The 18,273-nt window shown below is 42.3% G+C and overlaps 1 protein-coding gene across 3 annotated transcripts in view; it reads left to right on the top strand.

The window, feature by feature from the left end:
- Positions 1-4,052, top strand: part of GATA6 (GATA binding protein 6) — a 30,265-nt gene extending 26,213 nt beyond the window's left edge. For all 3 annotated transcript variants that reach the window (XM_082354138.1, XM_082354140.1, XM_082354139.1), the window contains exon 7: positions 2,664-4,052. In XM_082354138.1, coding sequence (XP_082210264.1) covers positions 2,664-2,831 — 168 coding nt within the window. In that variant the 3' untranslated portion in view covers positions 2,832-4,052. The remainder of the gene's footprint in view (positions 1-2,663) is intronic.
- The last annotated feature ends 14,221 nt before the right edge of the window (positions 4,053-18,273 follow it).

Raw genomic sequence — 18,273 nt, 5'->3', positions numbered from 1 at the left:
AGGTCCACGCTCCTTCACTACAATAACAAAATTCTCATAGTATCAATAGCATACACGTATGTAGTCTTGCCTATTGTCAGACACTTTCACGAGGGCTTTACATACACTAATTTAATTCTTTTGCAGCAACCTTCTGACATATGTGCCTCTTTATTTCCATTTTCTAGGTGAGGAAACTGAGGCACAGAAAGTTCTAGGTCAGACCCTCTAGCTTCTCTCTCCCACAGAATCTTTTCTGACTCATTGCTTAATATCCTTCCCTTTCAGCTGTCTTGTCTTGTGCACAGACCTCTCCACACCCTGCACGCTTCCAATTTTGAACACCCTTTCCTCACCCGCAACAATAGCTTCCCTTCATGGAACGTTTAACGTGGCAAGGCATCCTGACGCGCCTGCACACATTAGCTCACTTAATCATCACAAGCATACTTGAGGTAGGGCCAGTTTCCCGAGCAGGAAGCTCAGGAGGTGGGTGGCTGAAGCAGGGTAGGATCTGAAAGTCCAAGCTGGTCCCACCGCGCAGGCTGCCTGCGGCTGTCCCCGGGCATCGTTTCCCCTCTGCGATTCCTTCTCTGACCTCTTGTTCCACCTCCCTGTCTCAGACACTCATAAACTCACGATAACTGTTGAGTGGTCTTACTTTCGAGTGTGTGCGTGTCCTAGTTCCCCACACAACCTGGGAATGACTGTCTCTCGGCCCCAGGGCCGAGGTGCCCTGCTCATGTTTCTTGTTGCGACTTGTGGTGACGGCGGACCCCTCTGCTGTCTCAGCATTTCTGGCCATTTGGGGTGGGCTGCTTCCTGGGCCAGTCCAGGCACCCCCTCCATTTCAGAAAATAGCACTTGCTGTGGTGAAGTCAGATTTAGTCAGATAAATGCAAATGTGCCTTTTTGGGGAATAGGTAGATAATAACCAAGCTGGGTATGACATTAGTCATTTATAAGGGAGCTCACTCTTTCTACTAGTTGTATGATAGCTCTTTTCTAAAATGAAGACTCTTTTTGTAATTGAATATCATCCTTTTGGGTATTTCTTTGGGGGTTAAATCTGGATCTATGTTGAGTCTGCTTATAGCCGAGGTTCTGAGCTAAAAGTAATCACCGTATTTGTACGTGTAACTAAATCCATAGCTTTAGTTTGTTTGACAGGATTATTTCATCTGTTTCACAAGAATCTATTTTAAATTTTAGACATCTCAGTGAGTTTGTGAAATTTGCTTTTTTAGGCACCCAAAGCCCTTGGTTTACATCTTTAAGTCTGTATTATTTAAAAAGAAGTTTGGGGGCAGGGGTAGGGATTATTGTTGCTGGATTTGCACAAACCTCCGTTTTTGCTAGGAAAGGGAAGGATTTGTTAGCTGTGGAGGGGCCACACTTGGTCTGTCCAGCTGGGAGGGAATTGGGATGGGCGGACAGGGAGTTCCATGGTCAGACCTCCCGAAATCCTACCTCTCAGTCCCATAGAGTTATTGTGAGGATCAGAGAGAAAACCAGATCTTCTCCGGGAGAGGGTAGGACCACGCTGACTACTAGGCCCCTGAGTGGAGCCACGGAGGGTCTGCGACCCTTCCATTCAGTTTGCTCAGTGTCTGGTGCCCTGTATTTCTCTGAAGTGGATGTAACATCAACTTGGCCAGACAGATGGATGTTTCAGGATTTAATGGGATTGTGAATGTAGAAAAGGAATGCTTTGAAAAGTACAAGATGTTCTACCTGTGTTAAAAAACAAGTATCCAGTCGTTTATGGAATGGAACCCTGAAAGCTCAGAAGAAATAATGGGCTTCAGAGCTTTTAGAAGGAAAGAAAGCATGATTCACAAGTATGTGATTATGGCTAGATTTAAAAGAAAAAAAAGTCAAATGCAACTGTTTTCTCAAACCATAGTCTAAACATGATTTTAGTTATTTTGGTTCGATTTTACTAAATTATATCATGTTTGCTATTTGGCTTTTCTTATTTGGATGGAAGGAATGAAACAAGAGAAAGGTGACCTTTTGCTTCAAGAAATAATTGCCACGATCATGACAGATATAGGATGTTAGCATTTTCTTTATCACATGGTCTGCTTCAAACATGGCCTGTGCTTTTGGGAAGAATTAAATCCTGTATATGCATGGGTTAATTTTCCATGAAGTCAGTGCTCAAAAATTTCATTTATCAGGTCTTGCTGAACTGTGTATCTTTCCTTCTCAGACTTTGATAGAACTGCTAAGCCTCGTGGTTCCGCTGTGTGTGTGTGTGCGCGTGTGTGTACGCGCAGTGCTCTGCCTTTTCTCTTTTGCAGTGATTAGATTGTGTGGGCATCCTTAAGGCCTGTTGACCTACGTGGTATGGTTTATTTCACTGTCAGAGATCTGAGCGTTTGGCACTTTTTACAAATAGGCCACCTCCAGTTCCCCTTTCCTACCTGCGTCCAGCTGCGCATCTTGCCTGGTGGTTCCTGCCACGAGTTAATGACGTGAATAGGACGCCGTTTCTAAGAGCAGAAATCGCCAGAGTTAGGTCAAGGGCACCGTACCGCCCAGTGAGCAGCTCTGCCAGCTGTGCTACCGTCTCACTTGTCCCCGAATGTTTACCTAGCAGGGACCAGCTGCCTGACAATTTATTGGTAACTGTCTCTCCCCTTCTCTCTCTCCTTCCCTCTGTCCCCATCTTCCATCAGGCAGGCGCCTCGGTGATGTCTGGAGCAGGGGAGAGCGCTAATCCCGAGAACAGCGAGCTCAAGTACTCAGGTCAAGATGGGCTGTACATCGGCGTCAGCCTGGCCTCGCCGGCCGAAGTCACGTCGTCGGTGAGACAGGATTCCTGGTGTGCCCTGGCCCTGGCCTGAGCGGCCGCGGGGAACAGGAGGAGGACACGGCCGGGGCCCACGGGACCGCCTTCATGATCTTCTTGGCAAGCAGTCCGGACTGGGCTGAGGATGCTGATTGGACATCTTCCTCTGACACAGGATTTCCGTGCCTTTATTTGAAAGAGATGTATCTCCCGCGAGGCTTGCTCAGCCTTTACCACCCCGGCCCTGTCTTGAAGACCCAGGGAGAAGATGGACCGCCTCGGGAGAAGGGCCGGAGCAGCTCACGGCCTCCCCAGCCACGGCCACTTCCGGGGTCTGCCAGGGGATCTGATGTCCAGTGTGCCACTTCCAGAAACCTGGGCTAGGAACCGGGGCCTTGCCTGCTAAGGAATATTGAGAGAGATTTTTAAACAAAAGTTTTATGTGTATTGCCCCAATTCATGTGCGTCTTCTGATCGGTTTTGGTTATTCCAGAATTTCTTCATACCTTTTCCGCCCCCAGATTTCACATGCGTTCGTGGAGAAGACCATTCGTTTGGTACACGCCTCTGGAGGCTGGGTCGGTTCTTGAGGTCTCCTGTCAAAAATATCACTCGGTTTGCAGGACTGCATCGTAACTGTAACATACACTGTGACTGACGTTTCTCTAAGTTCATATTGTGTGACTGACCTGAAGTCAGTCTGAATTTGTAAACAGGGTAGCAAACAAAAGATATTTTTCTTCCATGTATACAATAATTTTTTTTTAAAAGTGCAATTTGCGTTGCAGCAATCAGTGTTAAATCATTTGCATAAGATTTAACAACATTTTTTTATAATGAATGTAAACATTTTAACTTAATGGTACTTAAATAATTTAAAAGAAAAAATGTAAACTTAGACATTCTTATGCTTCTTTTACAACTACATCCCATTTCTATATTTCCAATTGTGAAAAGAGAAATATTTCAAGAACAAATCTTCTCTCAGGTAAATTGCCTTATCCATTTGTTAAGAATTTTTGTACAAGAACACCAATATCTCCCCTTTATTTTACTGTGGAATATGTGCTGGAAAAATGGCAACAAAACTTTACTACCTAACAGATAACATTTGTAAATACTCTAGGCATCTGTACACACTATGATGCGGTCTCTGTAGTGTGACTAACCCACAGGCAGGTTGGTTTACGTTAATTTTTTAAAAAATGGGATGTCATATGGAAACCTATTTCACCAGAGTTTTAAAAATAAAAAGGGTATTGTTTTGTCTTCTGTACAGTGAATTCCTTCCCTTATAGTTTCATTTTGATACTGTATGTGGCTATAGCTATTCATATAAAGAAAGTGCATGTGATGTTTGCAAATTGCCTTACGGCCTTCTTTTCAATGAATTGTCCTTTTGGAGCTGTTTTGTACCTTGGTTCATTTGAAGTTGGCACATGGAGTCAAGTTATCAACTTTCAACTTGCATTGGGGACAACTTTATAAGTGAAAAGGACCCAGTATTATTATAAGACATTATCTGTGATTATAAGCATTCTGTTTAGGATCAATCCTTAAAAACATTTAAAAAGGCCAGAGTTTCTTTTCCTCTGAATGAAAAATACTCTGTGGCCCAGAAACAGAATGATTTCCTTTCTAGTTCCTCCCTTCTACAAAGTGCTGTGATATCTCAAAAGCTCATCTGAAGTTAAAGTCTTTACACTCAGCAGAAGATATAAAATGATTTGAACAGCCCCTTTGTTTTTTCTATGTTGCTGCATGGATTTCAGGAAATCAGGAGGCTGTTTCACAACACAAAATGATGGCATTTCATTTTGGCTCCCTAACTGTGGCGCATTTTTCATGTACTGATTACAGCGGTCTATGGCGTCCAGTCTGAATCAGGAGAAGGGAAGTCTTCCTTTGTGGTGGGGTGGTGCTGGAAGCCAGACTCAGGCCTGGGATGTGTGTGTGTGTGCGTGTGTGTCTGGGGAAGTCGGGGAAGCTCGCTTGTACCCTGACACCTTATGGTGGGCTGGGACAGTGGTTAAGAGAACAGGGTCTGGAGTCAGACCACGAGGTTTCAAGTCCGTGCTCTCTGTGACCTTGGGCAAGTTACCCAGCTCTCATTTTCCTCATCCGTAAAATAAGGCATATAACTCATGAGATTAAGTGAGATAATCCATGTGAAGTGCCCAGCATGGTGCCTGGCACGTAGCCAGCACTAAGTGTTAACTTGACTTTGAAGGAGGGTGGCGTGAGCTCTTAGCACATGGGTGTTTGGATGTCTGACTCCATGTGGAGTATCTGAAGTTTATGGCCTGTGAGAGTCTGATCTCCCTTGGCTTACCTGCACTTTTGAACAAACCTGGGGAGAATGAAATGAGGGATCCCCACCAGCCCAGGTGGTGGCAGAGATGGTTGCTTCAGAGATATTAGTCTGAGTTTGGCAGATTGTTTTACAGAACAGGGATGGTCTAACAGCAGAAGGAAATTACCCCCACTGACTCATTTTTTCCCCCCTTCCTCTTCTTACGGTCCTCATTACTTTGAGTGCTTTCTGGTGGGTTGGGAGATGTTAGAGTTAATATGTTTTGATTGGAAAATGAATTTTTCTTATTGGGTCTTCCAAAGGATCTTTTTTTTTTTTTTTTCTGGGGGTGGTCTCAAACAATCCTAAGATGCCATTAGGTTCTAAAGTGCCTCTTCTTTTTTTTTTTTTTTTGAACACAAAGTGGAAGGAATTTGTGAAATAAATTACAAGGGACAGAAAGAGGGGGAGAGGGCTTCTTGTGGCCTGTCCTAACACAATGAACTCCACTAACCTGGGCCTTTTCAATAACTTGTTTACCTGTAATTGTATAAAGCATAAGTTTGATAATTTTTTCCAAATACACAATTTCAGCACTCCTCCCCCAAAGTATAACATACAAAAAAACAAGTTATTTCTCACTAGGGAGTACATTTAAATAGAGGTCCAGTCTGGATCTTGGCTTAAAGGCTCCTCAGACCCATTACTGTGCATTGCAGAATTTATGTCCTCTGTCAGCCCTGGCTGATTTTAGGTCATCTTACATAAGTGAGGGCTCTGTCTGGGGTCTCTCCTCAGGGTCACTTCGTGTTGTTTCCCGGTGCCTATGGGAGGGTCAGGAAAGCAGAGGGAACCATTCATTTTCCCCTGCAAATAAATTAACTTCTTGCTCATGGGAAATGTTTTCCCCAGTCCTTGGAAATTTGATGTAATTTCAGATTGTAGATAAATTTTGCTGCTGGGAGGGCAATACAGCAAGTCTTTGGCTCTGCCAGATTCCAGGCTGCTTTCAATTTGAGGCAGTGTAGTGGCTTCAGTATATATACCGGCATTGCCCACGGGGTCTTCGGATCCCCGTGACTCTGAGAAGGTGTGTGGAGAGAGGGCGGGAGGGCAGAGCAGGGATCAAACATTTATTCAGAATAAGGCAGCTCAGGCTAATTAAAATGCGTTTTGTTTCTGGGTTGAAAGAGCAGGTCAGTTTGGTGACAAAACTAGTTACCTTCTGTTATTTGGAAGCTCTGATGGGCCGTCAGATAAGTTTGATTATTTAAAAGGAGAAACAAATATTAATAAATTTGCTAGGCCAGATCTTTCAAAACACAGTCCATGGGCAAAAATTTGGTACCTGCAGCTCTGGCCAGTTGAGACCCCAGGATGGATTCTGTGTGGCTGAATCTTTAGCTGAGGCTGGTTCTGAGCAGACCTCTCTGCGGTGGCCTCTGGGGAGGGGTGTGTCAGGGACAAAGGGATGGCTGTGGGGACCTGCAGAGGAAAGGAATCATGTGGTGTTTTCAGTTGGTTCAACTGCAAGATATTAGGCTAAGAGCCTAAGTAAGTTCATAGGAACTTTGGATAAATAAATTACGGTTGGTAGTTCCAAACAGCTTCGAAATGAAAGCTAGGATGATGGAGGTACAGCTCTGAGATTCAGGTCAGAGTGGGCAACCCTTCCAAGCACTGTATAACATCTCCCAAGTCTGCCCTGGAGAACTAGGGGGACAGCTGCTACTTCACCGTTTTTCCTGCTCAGCAGCTGTTACAGAGAAGAGATGGTTCCACAGCTGAAGTCACTATTTTAACGAGATACTTATTTTACGTAGTGGGCTTTTTCTTTTTTTTAAAGAATGAACATTTTAAGAATGGCTAAAATGTGGCAATTAAAGATGAAATAATGCTTAATTAGTAGAAGGGCTTCTGTTTCAGTTATCAGTGGTCCCTGTGGTAAGATAATCATCTAGGTATCACTGAACTTTGGGACAGGTCATTTCTTCTTTCTGGACCTCAGTCTCCACAGCAACCATAAAATGGACAAATCAGGCAGAGTGGTCTCAGGGGTCCCTTCCATCTGCATTTGCTGCCCACAGTCCCATGTGTAGATGGTATGCAATGAAGTGATGGTGGGTCTGTGGTCTGGTCTGGGCTCCCTGAGTCCATGACCAGGGAAGCTGGTGGGTTTGGGATTCCCTCTGAGCTCTTCCGGTCCCTTCACCACCTCGGGTTTTTCTGTGGAGGCAAAGCCCTTCTGTTGCCTTAGGGGACAGTGAGGGTGACAGTCCTGGTCATATTTATGAGCACAGGGGCTTGGTAAGAGGTGCTGCCACCCCCAACGCCAAACCTGCTTGGTTTGGGGCTCCTGACATAAAACTTATACAGCGATACAGACCCAGACCGGAAAATGGAAACGTCTGGCTGCCGAACAGTCCACAGAACTAGGAAAAAACAGCTTTGCTTTGCTTGGCCCATTGCTTCAATATCTTGTAGTTGGTTTTTTATTTCTTGGAAACAACCAACTTTTCATTGTTGTTTGCCTTCTGTGTCTTCTCTTTAGCCATTACAGAGTTTTCCCTCCTGTCTCTCCACCCCTTCCCTGGGTTTACCCTTATTTTTGTGAATTCTTTTCCTTTAGTACGCCAAGACTGGTCTGAAATAATAATAGCAAATATTTATCTAGCACTTACTATGTGCCAGTTTCTATACAAAGTGCTGCACATGTATTGATTTATTTAATCCCCATACCAAGTGAGTGAGGTGGTACCATCCCCATTTTACAGATGTGTCTGCGGAGGCACAGAGAAATTAAGTAACTTGCTCAAGGTTACACAGTGGCAGAGCTGGGATTTGAGCCCAGGCATTCTAGCTCCAGAGCACATGCTCTTAATCACTCCACCATATTGTTTTTTCACCTTGATTTACAGAGGAATAAATTGAAGAACACAGAGGGGGAGCCAGAACTGTCTGAGACTTGAGGCTATGCCCTTTCTCTCTCCCCTAGCATCTCAGAAATACACAACTGTGATTTGTAACACAGCCACGCCTAGATTGAAGAAACCTAGTAAATGTACATGTTTCTTCTAGACGTAAGTTTCTTTAGAACACAGAAGTTGGGTGCATAGTTGTTAGCTGGAAAGTAGTGAATTTGGAAGTGTGCTGTTTTTGAACATTTCACTTATCTCTTTTTCCTGTAACTTCAAGTAAGGCTTGTTATGCTCTTACCTATTTCAAAAGATTAGGGTAAAGCATTTTGCAAGGTATAAAAAGCTAGTGAAATGATTAACAGTGGTTAAAGCCAAACACCAGAGAGAACAAGCAATACTTCGTCGTGGTGTAAACTCTTTCTATGCTAGGTTGTGCCAGAGCATTTTTTTTCAGGAAAACGTGTGCAAGATTTTGGCAGTGGTGTCTTAGGCTTTATCTTTTTAAATAGGTGTTCATTACTGCTTACATCACTGTTGCTATTATTATTTTGATAAGTTGCATTACCAGTGATGCTCTCTGTTGGGGCTTCTCAAACTTCTCTGCATGAGAATCACACACAGTGCTTGTTAGAATTGCAGCCCCTGACTCCTTCCCCAGAGAATTTGATTCTGCAGGTCCTGTGTAAGGCTGAAGAATCTGCAGTTTGTGGGCCTTTGCGTTAATTGAAATTTCTTGAATAGTACACAGTTTACAAGTTATAAATGCGAGTACAGTGAAAAACAATTGCCCTTCTCATGCCTGTTTCCTAGCTACTCAGTTCCTATCCCAGATATAACTTCTTAGTTTTTGTACTGATTATATGCATTGACTATCCGTGCATATACAAGCATATGTAAGTAATACTCAATATTTTTTTAAAACACATGTGGTAGTGTACTGTACACATTGCTTTGCATTTTGCTTTATTCACTTAGTATATCTGGGTAGTTCATTATTTAATCAGTGCCCTACTGAAGAACATTTGTTTCCAATCTTTTGCTATTCAAGCAATGTTGCAATTATTATCCCATATCTGTGTCATTTCACTCATATACAGATATACCTATGAGTTTCTAGAAGTGGCATTATTGAGTCAAGGGGTATCTCTACTTTTTAAATTTTGATAGAAATTGCCAAATTGCTCTTAGAGGATTTTCCTACTTGCACTCTCACAGGCAATTTTGAGTGCCCTTTTTTTCCTTAGTCAAATGAGCTTGTTATCCAACATTCTGGTTTTTGTCAATTCTGTATCTCTGAGATTTGTTTTGCATTTATCTTATTGTGACTGAGATTGAACATCTTTTCTTATGATAAGAGCCATGTGTAGTTCCTTTTATGTGAAGTCTTTGCCCATTTCTGTTCATATTTTTACTTCCTTTTTCTACTGGGTTATTTATCTCGTTGATTTGAGAAGTTCTTTGCATGAAGGAAATTAGCCCTTTGTCTGAAATATACTTTAAAGATATTTATTCCTGGTTTTTCATTTGACTTTGTTTATGTTTTTAAAAAATCATGATGATCTTTTCTTTTTTTAAAGGTAATTCAGTTTATCAATCTTCTCTTTTATGATTTTGGAATTTTGTATAATATTTGGGAAAACCTCCTCCACTGTTAAAATTATTTTTAAAAATCCCATGTTTTCTTCTAGGACTTCTGTGGTTTTGCTTTCAAGGTTTACATTTTGTTTTCACCTGGAATTTTTGTTTTTGGTTGTTTGTAATATGTAGAGTATACATATATTCAACCTTATGTTTTTCCAAATGGCAACCTGATTGTCCCAGCGTCATTTCCTGAATAATCTATTTACCTCCCACTAATTCAAAATGGGAATTAAAAAAATGTAGATTCTCATATGTCTATGTATTCTTGTATAAATTCTTATGTGGATATATATTTAACATAAATTTTTATATATATTTGGGTTTATTTCTGGATTTTTCTATTCTGTATCAATAATCTGTTTATTCATGCTTTGATATCAAATTGCTTTGACTATCATACTTTGCAATATATTCAGAGGGCTAGCCCCTTCTTATTAATCTTTTTAAAAATAAGAGTTTGATCACTATTTTTGCTTATTTATTTTTCCATACAAAATTTAGAACCATCTTGTTCAGTTAAAAAAATGTCCCATTGGTATTTTTATTGGGATAATATTAAAAATTTAAATTAACTTAGGGAGAATTAATATCTTTTTTTGTTAAGTTTTCCTGTCCAAGATGAAGTGTGTGTTTTCATTTGTTCAAATATTTTTCTGTGTCCCTCATTAACATTTTAAACTTTTTTTCATGTAGATCTTGTGCATGTTTCCAGGGAAGTTTATTCCTAGGTGTTTCACACTTTTTGATGTTAGTATAACTCTTCTCATTGGTTGTTAAGTATGCTGAGTATATTAAGCTTGTTTCCCAGAATCATTCTGAATTTTGATATCTTTTTTTCAGTTGATTCTCTTGCGTTTTCTGGGGCAATATGCAGTTTCTACTTGCACGGCCAGTGTTTTGGGTGTTGGTGGGAAACCCCTGCTCTTGGTGTTGTCTGATTAAGGAAATACATAAGTGCACTTGTTCACTTAAATCATGGATTTGTATAGCTTTAGAGATAGAACGGACCTTGCTGAGGTCCTGCTGAGGAAACTGAGTCTCGAGAGGTTAAGTCCTGTGTATCAGTATGGAACCTGGGTTTCCAGAGTCCTTGCTCAATGGTCTTGGCTCTGGGCTAGGCTGAGAGATCACTGAGTGAAACTTGAGAACCAACCACTGTGAGCAAAAGCTTGGCCTTTGGCAGAGCCTGGCAACTTCTTACTACTCTGAGCATTGCTTCATTCATCAGTTTAGGAATGAACAAGCTACTGAGACTTGGGCCAGTCTGGTTTTTCAAAGATTGCGTACATCCCCAAACACCAGCTCTGAGTTATCTCCAGGGAGCAGCACAAATGACCATTGGTCTCCAGTGAATCATCAGGCTGCATCTGCTGGAATAAGTGAAAGCATTGTGAGAGCAGGAAATCGGGACAAACACCTACACTTGCTAACCCAAACAGCTTCCCTTTCTGAGCCCCTGGAGATCAGTTATCACCAAATGGAGAGATAGACTCTGCAAAGTTTTTGCAGGCCTCACAGCTTGTAAATAAGAGACTGCATTCTTCATTCTCCCCTCGTGTTGAATCTGGCAGAGGGGAGATCTCTGGCTCCAATCAGCTGGGCAATGACCAGTAGCTGGGCTGGCTGGGAGAGAGTGATGACTCCAGTTGAATGAACTTTGTAAACCCACTCTACTTAATTCAGAGCACCCTGTATTTTGAGAACACAAGGCATCTTTTTCATGGAAAATCATGCTGGGAGCACCTGCTGTATATTTCCTATCACTTATAAAGCCAAATACCAACTGGTCCCTGTGGAACACACTGCGTGATTACACGATATTTAACATTTCTATAACTCTTATCCTATTTACTCTTTCTTACACATTTATTATTCTTTGTACTTTTACCAGGACTTCCTTTTTTAAAAATAATTCTATTCTTCCATTTACATTTTGTTAATGACTTGAGTCTACAATGAACATTTCTGACTCTTTGATACCACTAGATTCAGTGATGGACTTTCCAGTTGGGTCCTTCTAAGAGAAATTCCCAAAGGTGCCTCCCCTCATTTACAAATGGGCGAGAGATTCTTTTATTTTGGAACTGACGGTAGGAAGCCTTTGGTTGCTGGTTATATCTTGGATCGGGGCTGTGGAAGGAGCTACTCCCGGTTCAGCCTTCCTTCCTTGAACTCTTTCAAGCATTTGACATTGTGGCCCACTCTGTTCTTCCTGAAGCCTCCCCTTTTGACTTTCATGATGTTATAGATAAATCAGGGGCTCGATAAAATGGAGACACTGTGGACTTTGGAGCCATGCAAACCTGGGTTAGGATCCTGGCTCTACATACCAGCTCTGTGGCTTGACCTGGTTACTTAACCGCTCCAGGCTTCAGTCTCCTTACTTCAAGATGAGCAATGTTACTACCTGATGGCAAGGCTGATGGCATCAGCCTTGAAGCCTCACTCAACTTCAGCTTTGTGAGGGGAGGAGCAACGTTTGCAACCCCAGGCATGGGGCTAGCGTGGTGCCTTCACGAGACAGACACTCATTGCTTTCTGCTCCCTGTGTGCAGCCTAGAACAACATCATTCATTCATTCATTCTCCATCTTTTAGTCAGGATTCTCCAGAGAAACAGAACCATATGTGTATGTTTATGTGTATATATATATATATATATATATATATATATATATATATATCTCTTTCTCTGTGTGTGGATATCTATGTCTTTCTTTCTTTCTTTCTCTCTTTCCTTTCGTCTTATCTAAAGATATTTATTTTAAGAAATTGGCTCACTTGATTATTGTGCGGGCTGCCGAGTCTGAAGTTTGAGTTGATGTTGGAGCCTTGAGTCTGAATTCTTGCTAGAAACTCAGGCAAGATTTCTATGTTGCATTCTTTTTTTTTTTTATTAAAGTATAGTCGATTTACAGTATTGTATTAGTTTCAGGTGTACAGCAAAGTGATTCAGTTTTATATATATATATATATATATATAACATACATATATATACGTATATATATAACCTGTATATATACTTTTTCAGATTCTTTTCCACTGTAGGTTATTACAAGATATTGAGGGACTTCCCTGGCGGTCCAGTGGTTAAGATGTTGTGCTTCCAATGCAGGGGGCATGGGTTTGATCCCTGGTCGGGGAACTAAGATCCCACATGCCATACAGCCAAAAAAAAAAAAAAAAAGATCCTTAGGTTGTCTTGTATTTTCTATGGTGACAATCATAGTATCTGCAAATAAAGGACAATTTTAAAAAAAGATACTGAATACAATTCTCTGTCCTATATAGTAGGTCCTTGTTTATCTATTTTATATATAGTAGTGTGTGTCTGTTAATCCCAAACTCCTAATCCCTCCCCTCTCCTTTCCCCTTTGGTAATGATAAGTTTGTTTTCTTTTTTTTTTTTTAAGACAATTTTTAAAAATAAATTTATTTATTTTATTTATTTATTTTGGCTGCATTAGGTCTTCGCTTCTGTGCGCAGGCTTTCTCTAGTTGTGGCGAGTGGAGGCTACTCTTTGTTGTGGTGTGCAGGCTTCTCATTGCAGTGGCTTCTCTTGTTGCGGAGCACAGGCTCTAGGTGCGTGGACTTCAGTAGCTGTGGCACGTGGGCTCAGTAGTTGTGGCTCGTGGGCTCTAGAGCGTAAGCTCAGTAGTGTGGCGCATGGGCTTAGTTGCTCCGCGGCATGTGGGATCTTCCCAGACGAGGGCTCGAACCCATGTTCCCTGCATTAGCAGGCGGATTCTTAACCACTGTGCCACGAGGGAAGTCCTGATAAGTTTGTTTTCTATGTCTGTGAGTCTGTTTCTGTTTTGTAAATAAGTTCATTTGTATCATTTTTTTTAGGTTCCACATATAAGTGATATCATGTGATATTTGTCTTTGACTCACTTCACTTAGTATGATAATCTCTAGGTCCATCCATGTTCCTGCAAAGGCATTATTTCACTCTTTTTTATGGCTGAGTAATATTCCATTGTATATATATATTACCACATCTTCTTTATCCATTCATCTGTCGATGGACACTTAGGTTGCTTCCATGTCTTGGCTATTGTAAATTGTGCTGCTGTGAACATGAGGGTGCTTGTATCTTTTCAAGTTAGAGCTTTTCTCTTTTCTGGATATATGTCCAGTAGTGGGATTGCTGGATCATATGGTGACTCTTTTTTTTTTTTTTTAAAGGAAACTTCATACTGTTTTCCATAGTGGCTACACCAGTTTACATTCCCAACAAAAGAGTAAGTAAGAGGGTTCCCTTTTCTCCACACCCTCTCCAGCATATATTATTTGTAGACTTTTTTTTGAATTTTATTTTATTTATTCTTTTATACAGCAGGTTCTTATTAGTCATCAATTTTATACACATCAGTGTATACCTGTCAATCACAATCTCCCAATTCATCACACACACACACCCCCCACCCCTCCACTTTCCCCCCTTGGTGGCCATACATTTGTTCTCTACATCTGTGTCTCTATTTCTGCCCTGCAAACTGGTTCATCTCTACTGTTTTTCTAGGTTCCACATATATGCGTTAATATACGATATTTGTTTTTCTCTTTCTGACTTCACTCTGTATGACAGTCTCTAGATCCATCCACGTCTCTACAAATGGCCCAATTTCGTTCCTTGTTATGGCTGAGTAATATTTGTAGACTTTTTAATGATGGCCATTCTGACTGGTGTGAGGTGATACCTCACTGTAGTTTTGATTTGCATTTCTCTAATAATTAGCAATGTTGAGCATCTTTACATGTGCCTGTTGGCCACCGCTATGGCTTTGGAGGAATGTCTGTTTAGGTCTTCTGCCTCTATGTTGCATTCTTGAGGGGAGTTTTTTCCCTTGTGAAACCTCAGTCTTTGCTCTTAAGGACTTCCACTGATTAGATGATGCCGAGCCACATTATAGAGGGTAATCTGCTGTACTCAGTCCAGAGACTGGTATTAGACCAAACAACTGGGTGCCATAGCCTAGCCAATTTGACACATAGAGTTAACCGTCACATTCTACAAGCTTGGCCATCGAACCTTAGTAACTGGGCTTCAGTCTAAGGTTAAAGGGCTTAATTGAAGTAGACATTGTGATGACACAGCTTGGAGAGGGCCTTAGGGATCTGTTAAAACTCACTCAGGATCAGTATTCTGTGTTGAGTATTACTTGGGGACTCTCTCAAGGTTCTTACCAAGGGGGAGTTTTGTAGAAGGGGTGCTGTGCAGAAGTGTAGGAGCTGCCTATTGCCATCCCGTCACTTCTGGGCTCGGCTCTTGAGTGGTCTGGCTGTGTGACCCGGGGCAAGTCACTGGGCTTTTCTGGGCCTCAACTTACTTGTTTACAAAGGGCGACATTTAGACCTGATGTACTTTAAGTGCCTTCCTCACCTTTCAGCACTGGATTTCTCTACTCCTCTTTTGGTACAAGATTTGCAGAGACTTGGTAGGAATTTACAGCTTGTGATTGCTTCACTTCTTTTGAAAATGGCCCCATGTTTTCAGATAGCATTAAGAATTGATGTCACATGTGTTTATTGCCCCAAGAAGTGATGCCCTTTTTATCACTGTGATGTGATGATGTCATTCATCTAGTGAGTACTTCACAGGTATTTTTTAAAATTAATTAATTAATTTTTGGCTGCATTGGGTCTTTTTTTTAAAATATAAATTTATTTATTTATTTATTTTTGGCTGCGTTGGCTCTTCGTTGCTGCATGCGGGCTTTTCTTTAGTTGTGGCGTGTAGGGGCTACTCTTCGTCGTGGTATGCGGGCTTCTCATTGTGGTGGCTTCTCTTGTTGCCGAGCACAGGCTCTAGGTGCGCAGGCTTCAGTAGTTGTGGCTCGCGGGCTCTAGAGAGCAGTCTCAGTAGTTGTGGCGCACGAGCTTAGTTGCTCCGCGGCATGTGGGATCTTCCCGGACCAGGGCTCGAACCCGTGTCCCCTGCATTGGCAGGTGGATTCTTAACCACTGTGCCACCAGGGAAGTCCCCATAGGTATTTTTTGGATTAAAAATATTTTTAAAAGTGTGTCTCATTAAAAAGACATGTTCATAGTGGAAGCTCCAGGGTAAGGGCTAGGTAGACTCCAGGGTAATTATAGGTAGACACACCCTCTGCATTCATTTTCTTGAAGTTTAGCAATCTGTAAAGTATATTGGAAAGAACCAAGGCTTTGGAAGAAGACTGAACTGGACTTAAACCTAAGCTGTAATGGGGACTTCCCTGACGGTCTCGTGGTTAGGACCCCGCGCTTCCACTGTAAGAGGCCTGGGTTCGATCCCTGGTTAGGGAACTAAGATCCCACAAGCCGAGCGGCCTGACAAAAAAAAAAAACCCCAAGACAAAAGTCACCTCATTAAATGTGATTGTAATGGACACTCCACAGGTAGCTGCAGTAGGGACTTGGTGTCACGTGTGCCCTTAGATCCACATCTTCTTCAGGTTGGTTACTAACCAGCCACCAGTCTCAAGTCCAATTTTACGTGGAGTAAATGAAGACGTTTCCAACAGAGCTGATTGTGACCAAGGGCCAAGGGTTTTGGGTTCTTTCTCTTCTTTTCCAAAGTGGAAAGGCAAGCTCCTCCTTCACCAGACTCTGGATCTTTCCCTACAGTGGATGGCTGACATTTATATGGTGAGAAAAGAGAGAGAAAGAGCGCTAAAGAGGCCTTGAGTGGGTGTTTCTGTAGAGCCCGTGCCCCGTGTTACCCCCCATGTAGTTTGTCACCTGTCCGACAGCTTCTGGACTCTCACCTGGGTGGAGGCCACGGTAGGTGGGACCCCAGGAGGGAGTCCTTCGTTCTGCTCACCTGGTCTGCCTCTCCCTTTGGGCATGGAGGGCAGGGGTCCCGGTGGCCCAGCCTCTGTCCTGAACACACAAAGGCTGGGACTGGCCCAAGTCCTGTTCACAAATTCTTGAAGGTTCACTGCTCACATTCCAACAGGGTCAGGAAACAGGAAGCCACACAAAGGAAAGAAGTACAGAGGGAGAGACCTAAAGACACAGAAAAGATACTCTCTCAAATCTGGTCTAGTAATTGGCATTCAGCTAACTTCAGGTAGAGACGACAAGGGAAACAGAGAAGACTGTTTAGATGAAATTTTTTATTTTAATGAAATATACAATCAAAAGAGCATATATGTTGCGTATAATCAGTTTAAAGAATAATTATACAAATAATGAGATACCCAGGTACCCACCACCCAGCTTAAGAAATAGAGCATTACCAATATTTTTGAACCCCTTGTGGGGCAGAGGGTCAGTTTTCAGTTACCTGTGGCTAACTTAACCCACAGCCAGATGTCTGAATCCACCAGACACTTACATTTAAATATGTCAAATTATCACCTCTTTTGACATTCTCCAGGTAAGAGTTGGTTTTAGTGGCTTGAAAGATTCCCTACTTCCCCAAAACCTATTCATTAACCTCTCCCTGACCCCTGCCACTATTAAGGATTTCCCCCAATTTCTGTCTGCCAAAAAATGGGTTGATAATCCATATAGGGAGACCTATTTCCAAGAATAACATCCATTTAGCTACCCGATCCTTCCTAAGTTCTGTGATGTTGGAGCAAGGAACCCTTACAGACTTGAGGAAGCAGCAATACCCCCCTTGGCAGCACAGATGAGGGACTTGACATTTTCGGGCCTTTCAAGGAAGAGGGATGGAAGGGTAAGTGGCAAATAACGATTTTCCTCTCTTTCATATGCAGAATTGAGGCTTGCAACCAAGAATTCTCTTCTTCCTTGTCTGGCCTTTTCCAGAGGGATGTTGTAAATGGTTTCATCCGTTCTGCATGGGTGACCTTGGGAACTACAAGCTGGGTGTTTGGATGGTGCAGGTAGGTTAGGTCATCTTCAGACAGGTGGCTGAGAGGCCATTCTGAGCAGCACTGACGTCTACCTGCCGCTCAAGGTCAAGAAGCATCTTCCATTGCTCATCACTCAAAAGCAGTGATGATGTCACACACGCACATCACTTTATGAGTGTACCTGCCAATCCCTTATTTCCTAGGTGTCTGTCAGAAACCAGACATGGTTTCTAGGATTTTTAGGTGCCCCTCACCCCATTCCTACACCCTTGCCTGCCGGGCTGAATCTGGACTGACTTTTAGCTCTCTTACCTTTTGCTGCCTCTTCCATAGGACTTTGAGAATGATCTGGATATGAGACCCAGATGGACGTAAATCTGTGTTCCTTGATCTTGTTTTGGAGTGACCCTCCCTCTCCCTGGTCTACTTCCCAGATTCCAAAGACCTTACCCTACCAGGTGGAGCTTTTTGGTCCTGGACTCAGATGAACTTCTGGGCTTGGGGCTTTTCTGGGGAGATCTTTTTGGGTTTGGCAGTATCATTGATGGGCAGGATCCAGGCAAAAGGATAAGAAGCTCCATCTTTGTTATTCCTCTCATCAAAATGTGTGCCACTGTGCAGAAGGCTAGTCCTGAGAGCCTCAGGGCCTGAGTGTGGGACCTTGTCCTGAGTCTACTACAGCTTACAGAGGGCCTCAGAGCCATTAGTGATGACCGGAGGATAAAGTCATTAGTGAGTCAGGTAGAGGCTAAATTGTCAGCTAAGAGCAGGTGATGTGAAATTTTATATGAATATAGTTATGTGCATTTTTCTGGGGAAAGGTTCATTCATCA

Source organism: Balaenoptera borealis, assembly GCF_965194805.1.
Source record: "Balaenoptera borealis genome assembly, chromosome: 14".
Classification (NCBI taxonomy): domain Eukaryota; kingdom Metazoa; phylum Chordata; class Mammalia; order Artiodactyla; family Balaenopteridae; genus Balaenoptera; species Balaenoptera borealis.
This window is presented reverse-complemented; position numbering and strand designations above follow the sequence as displayed.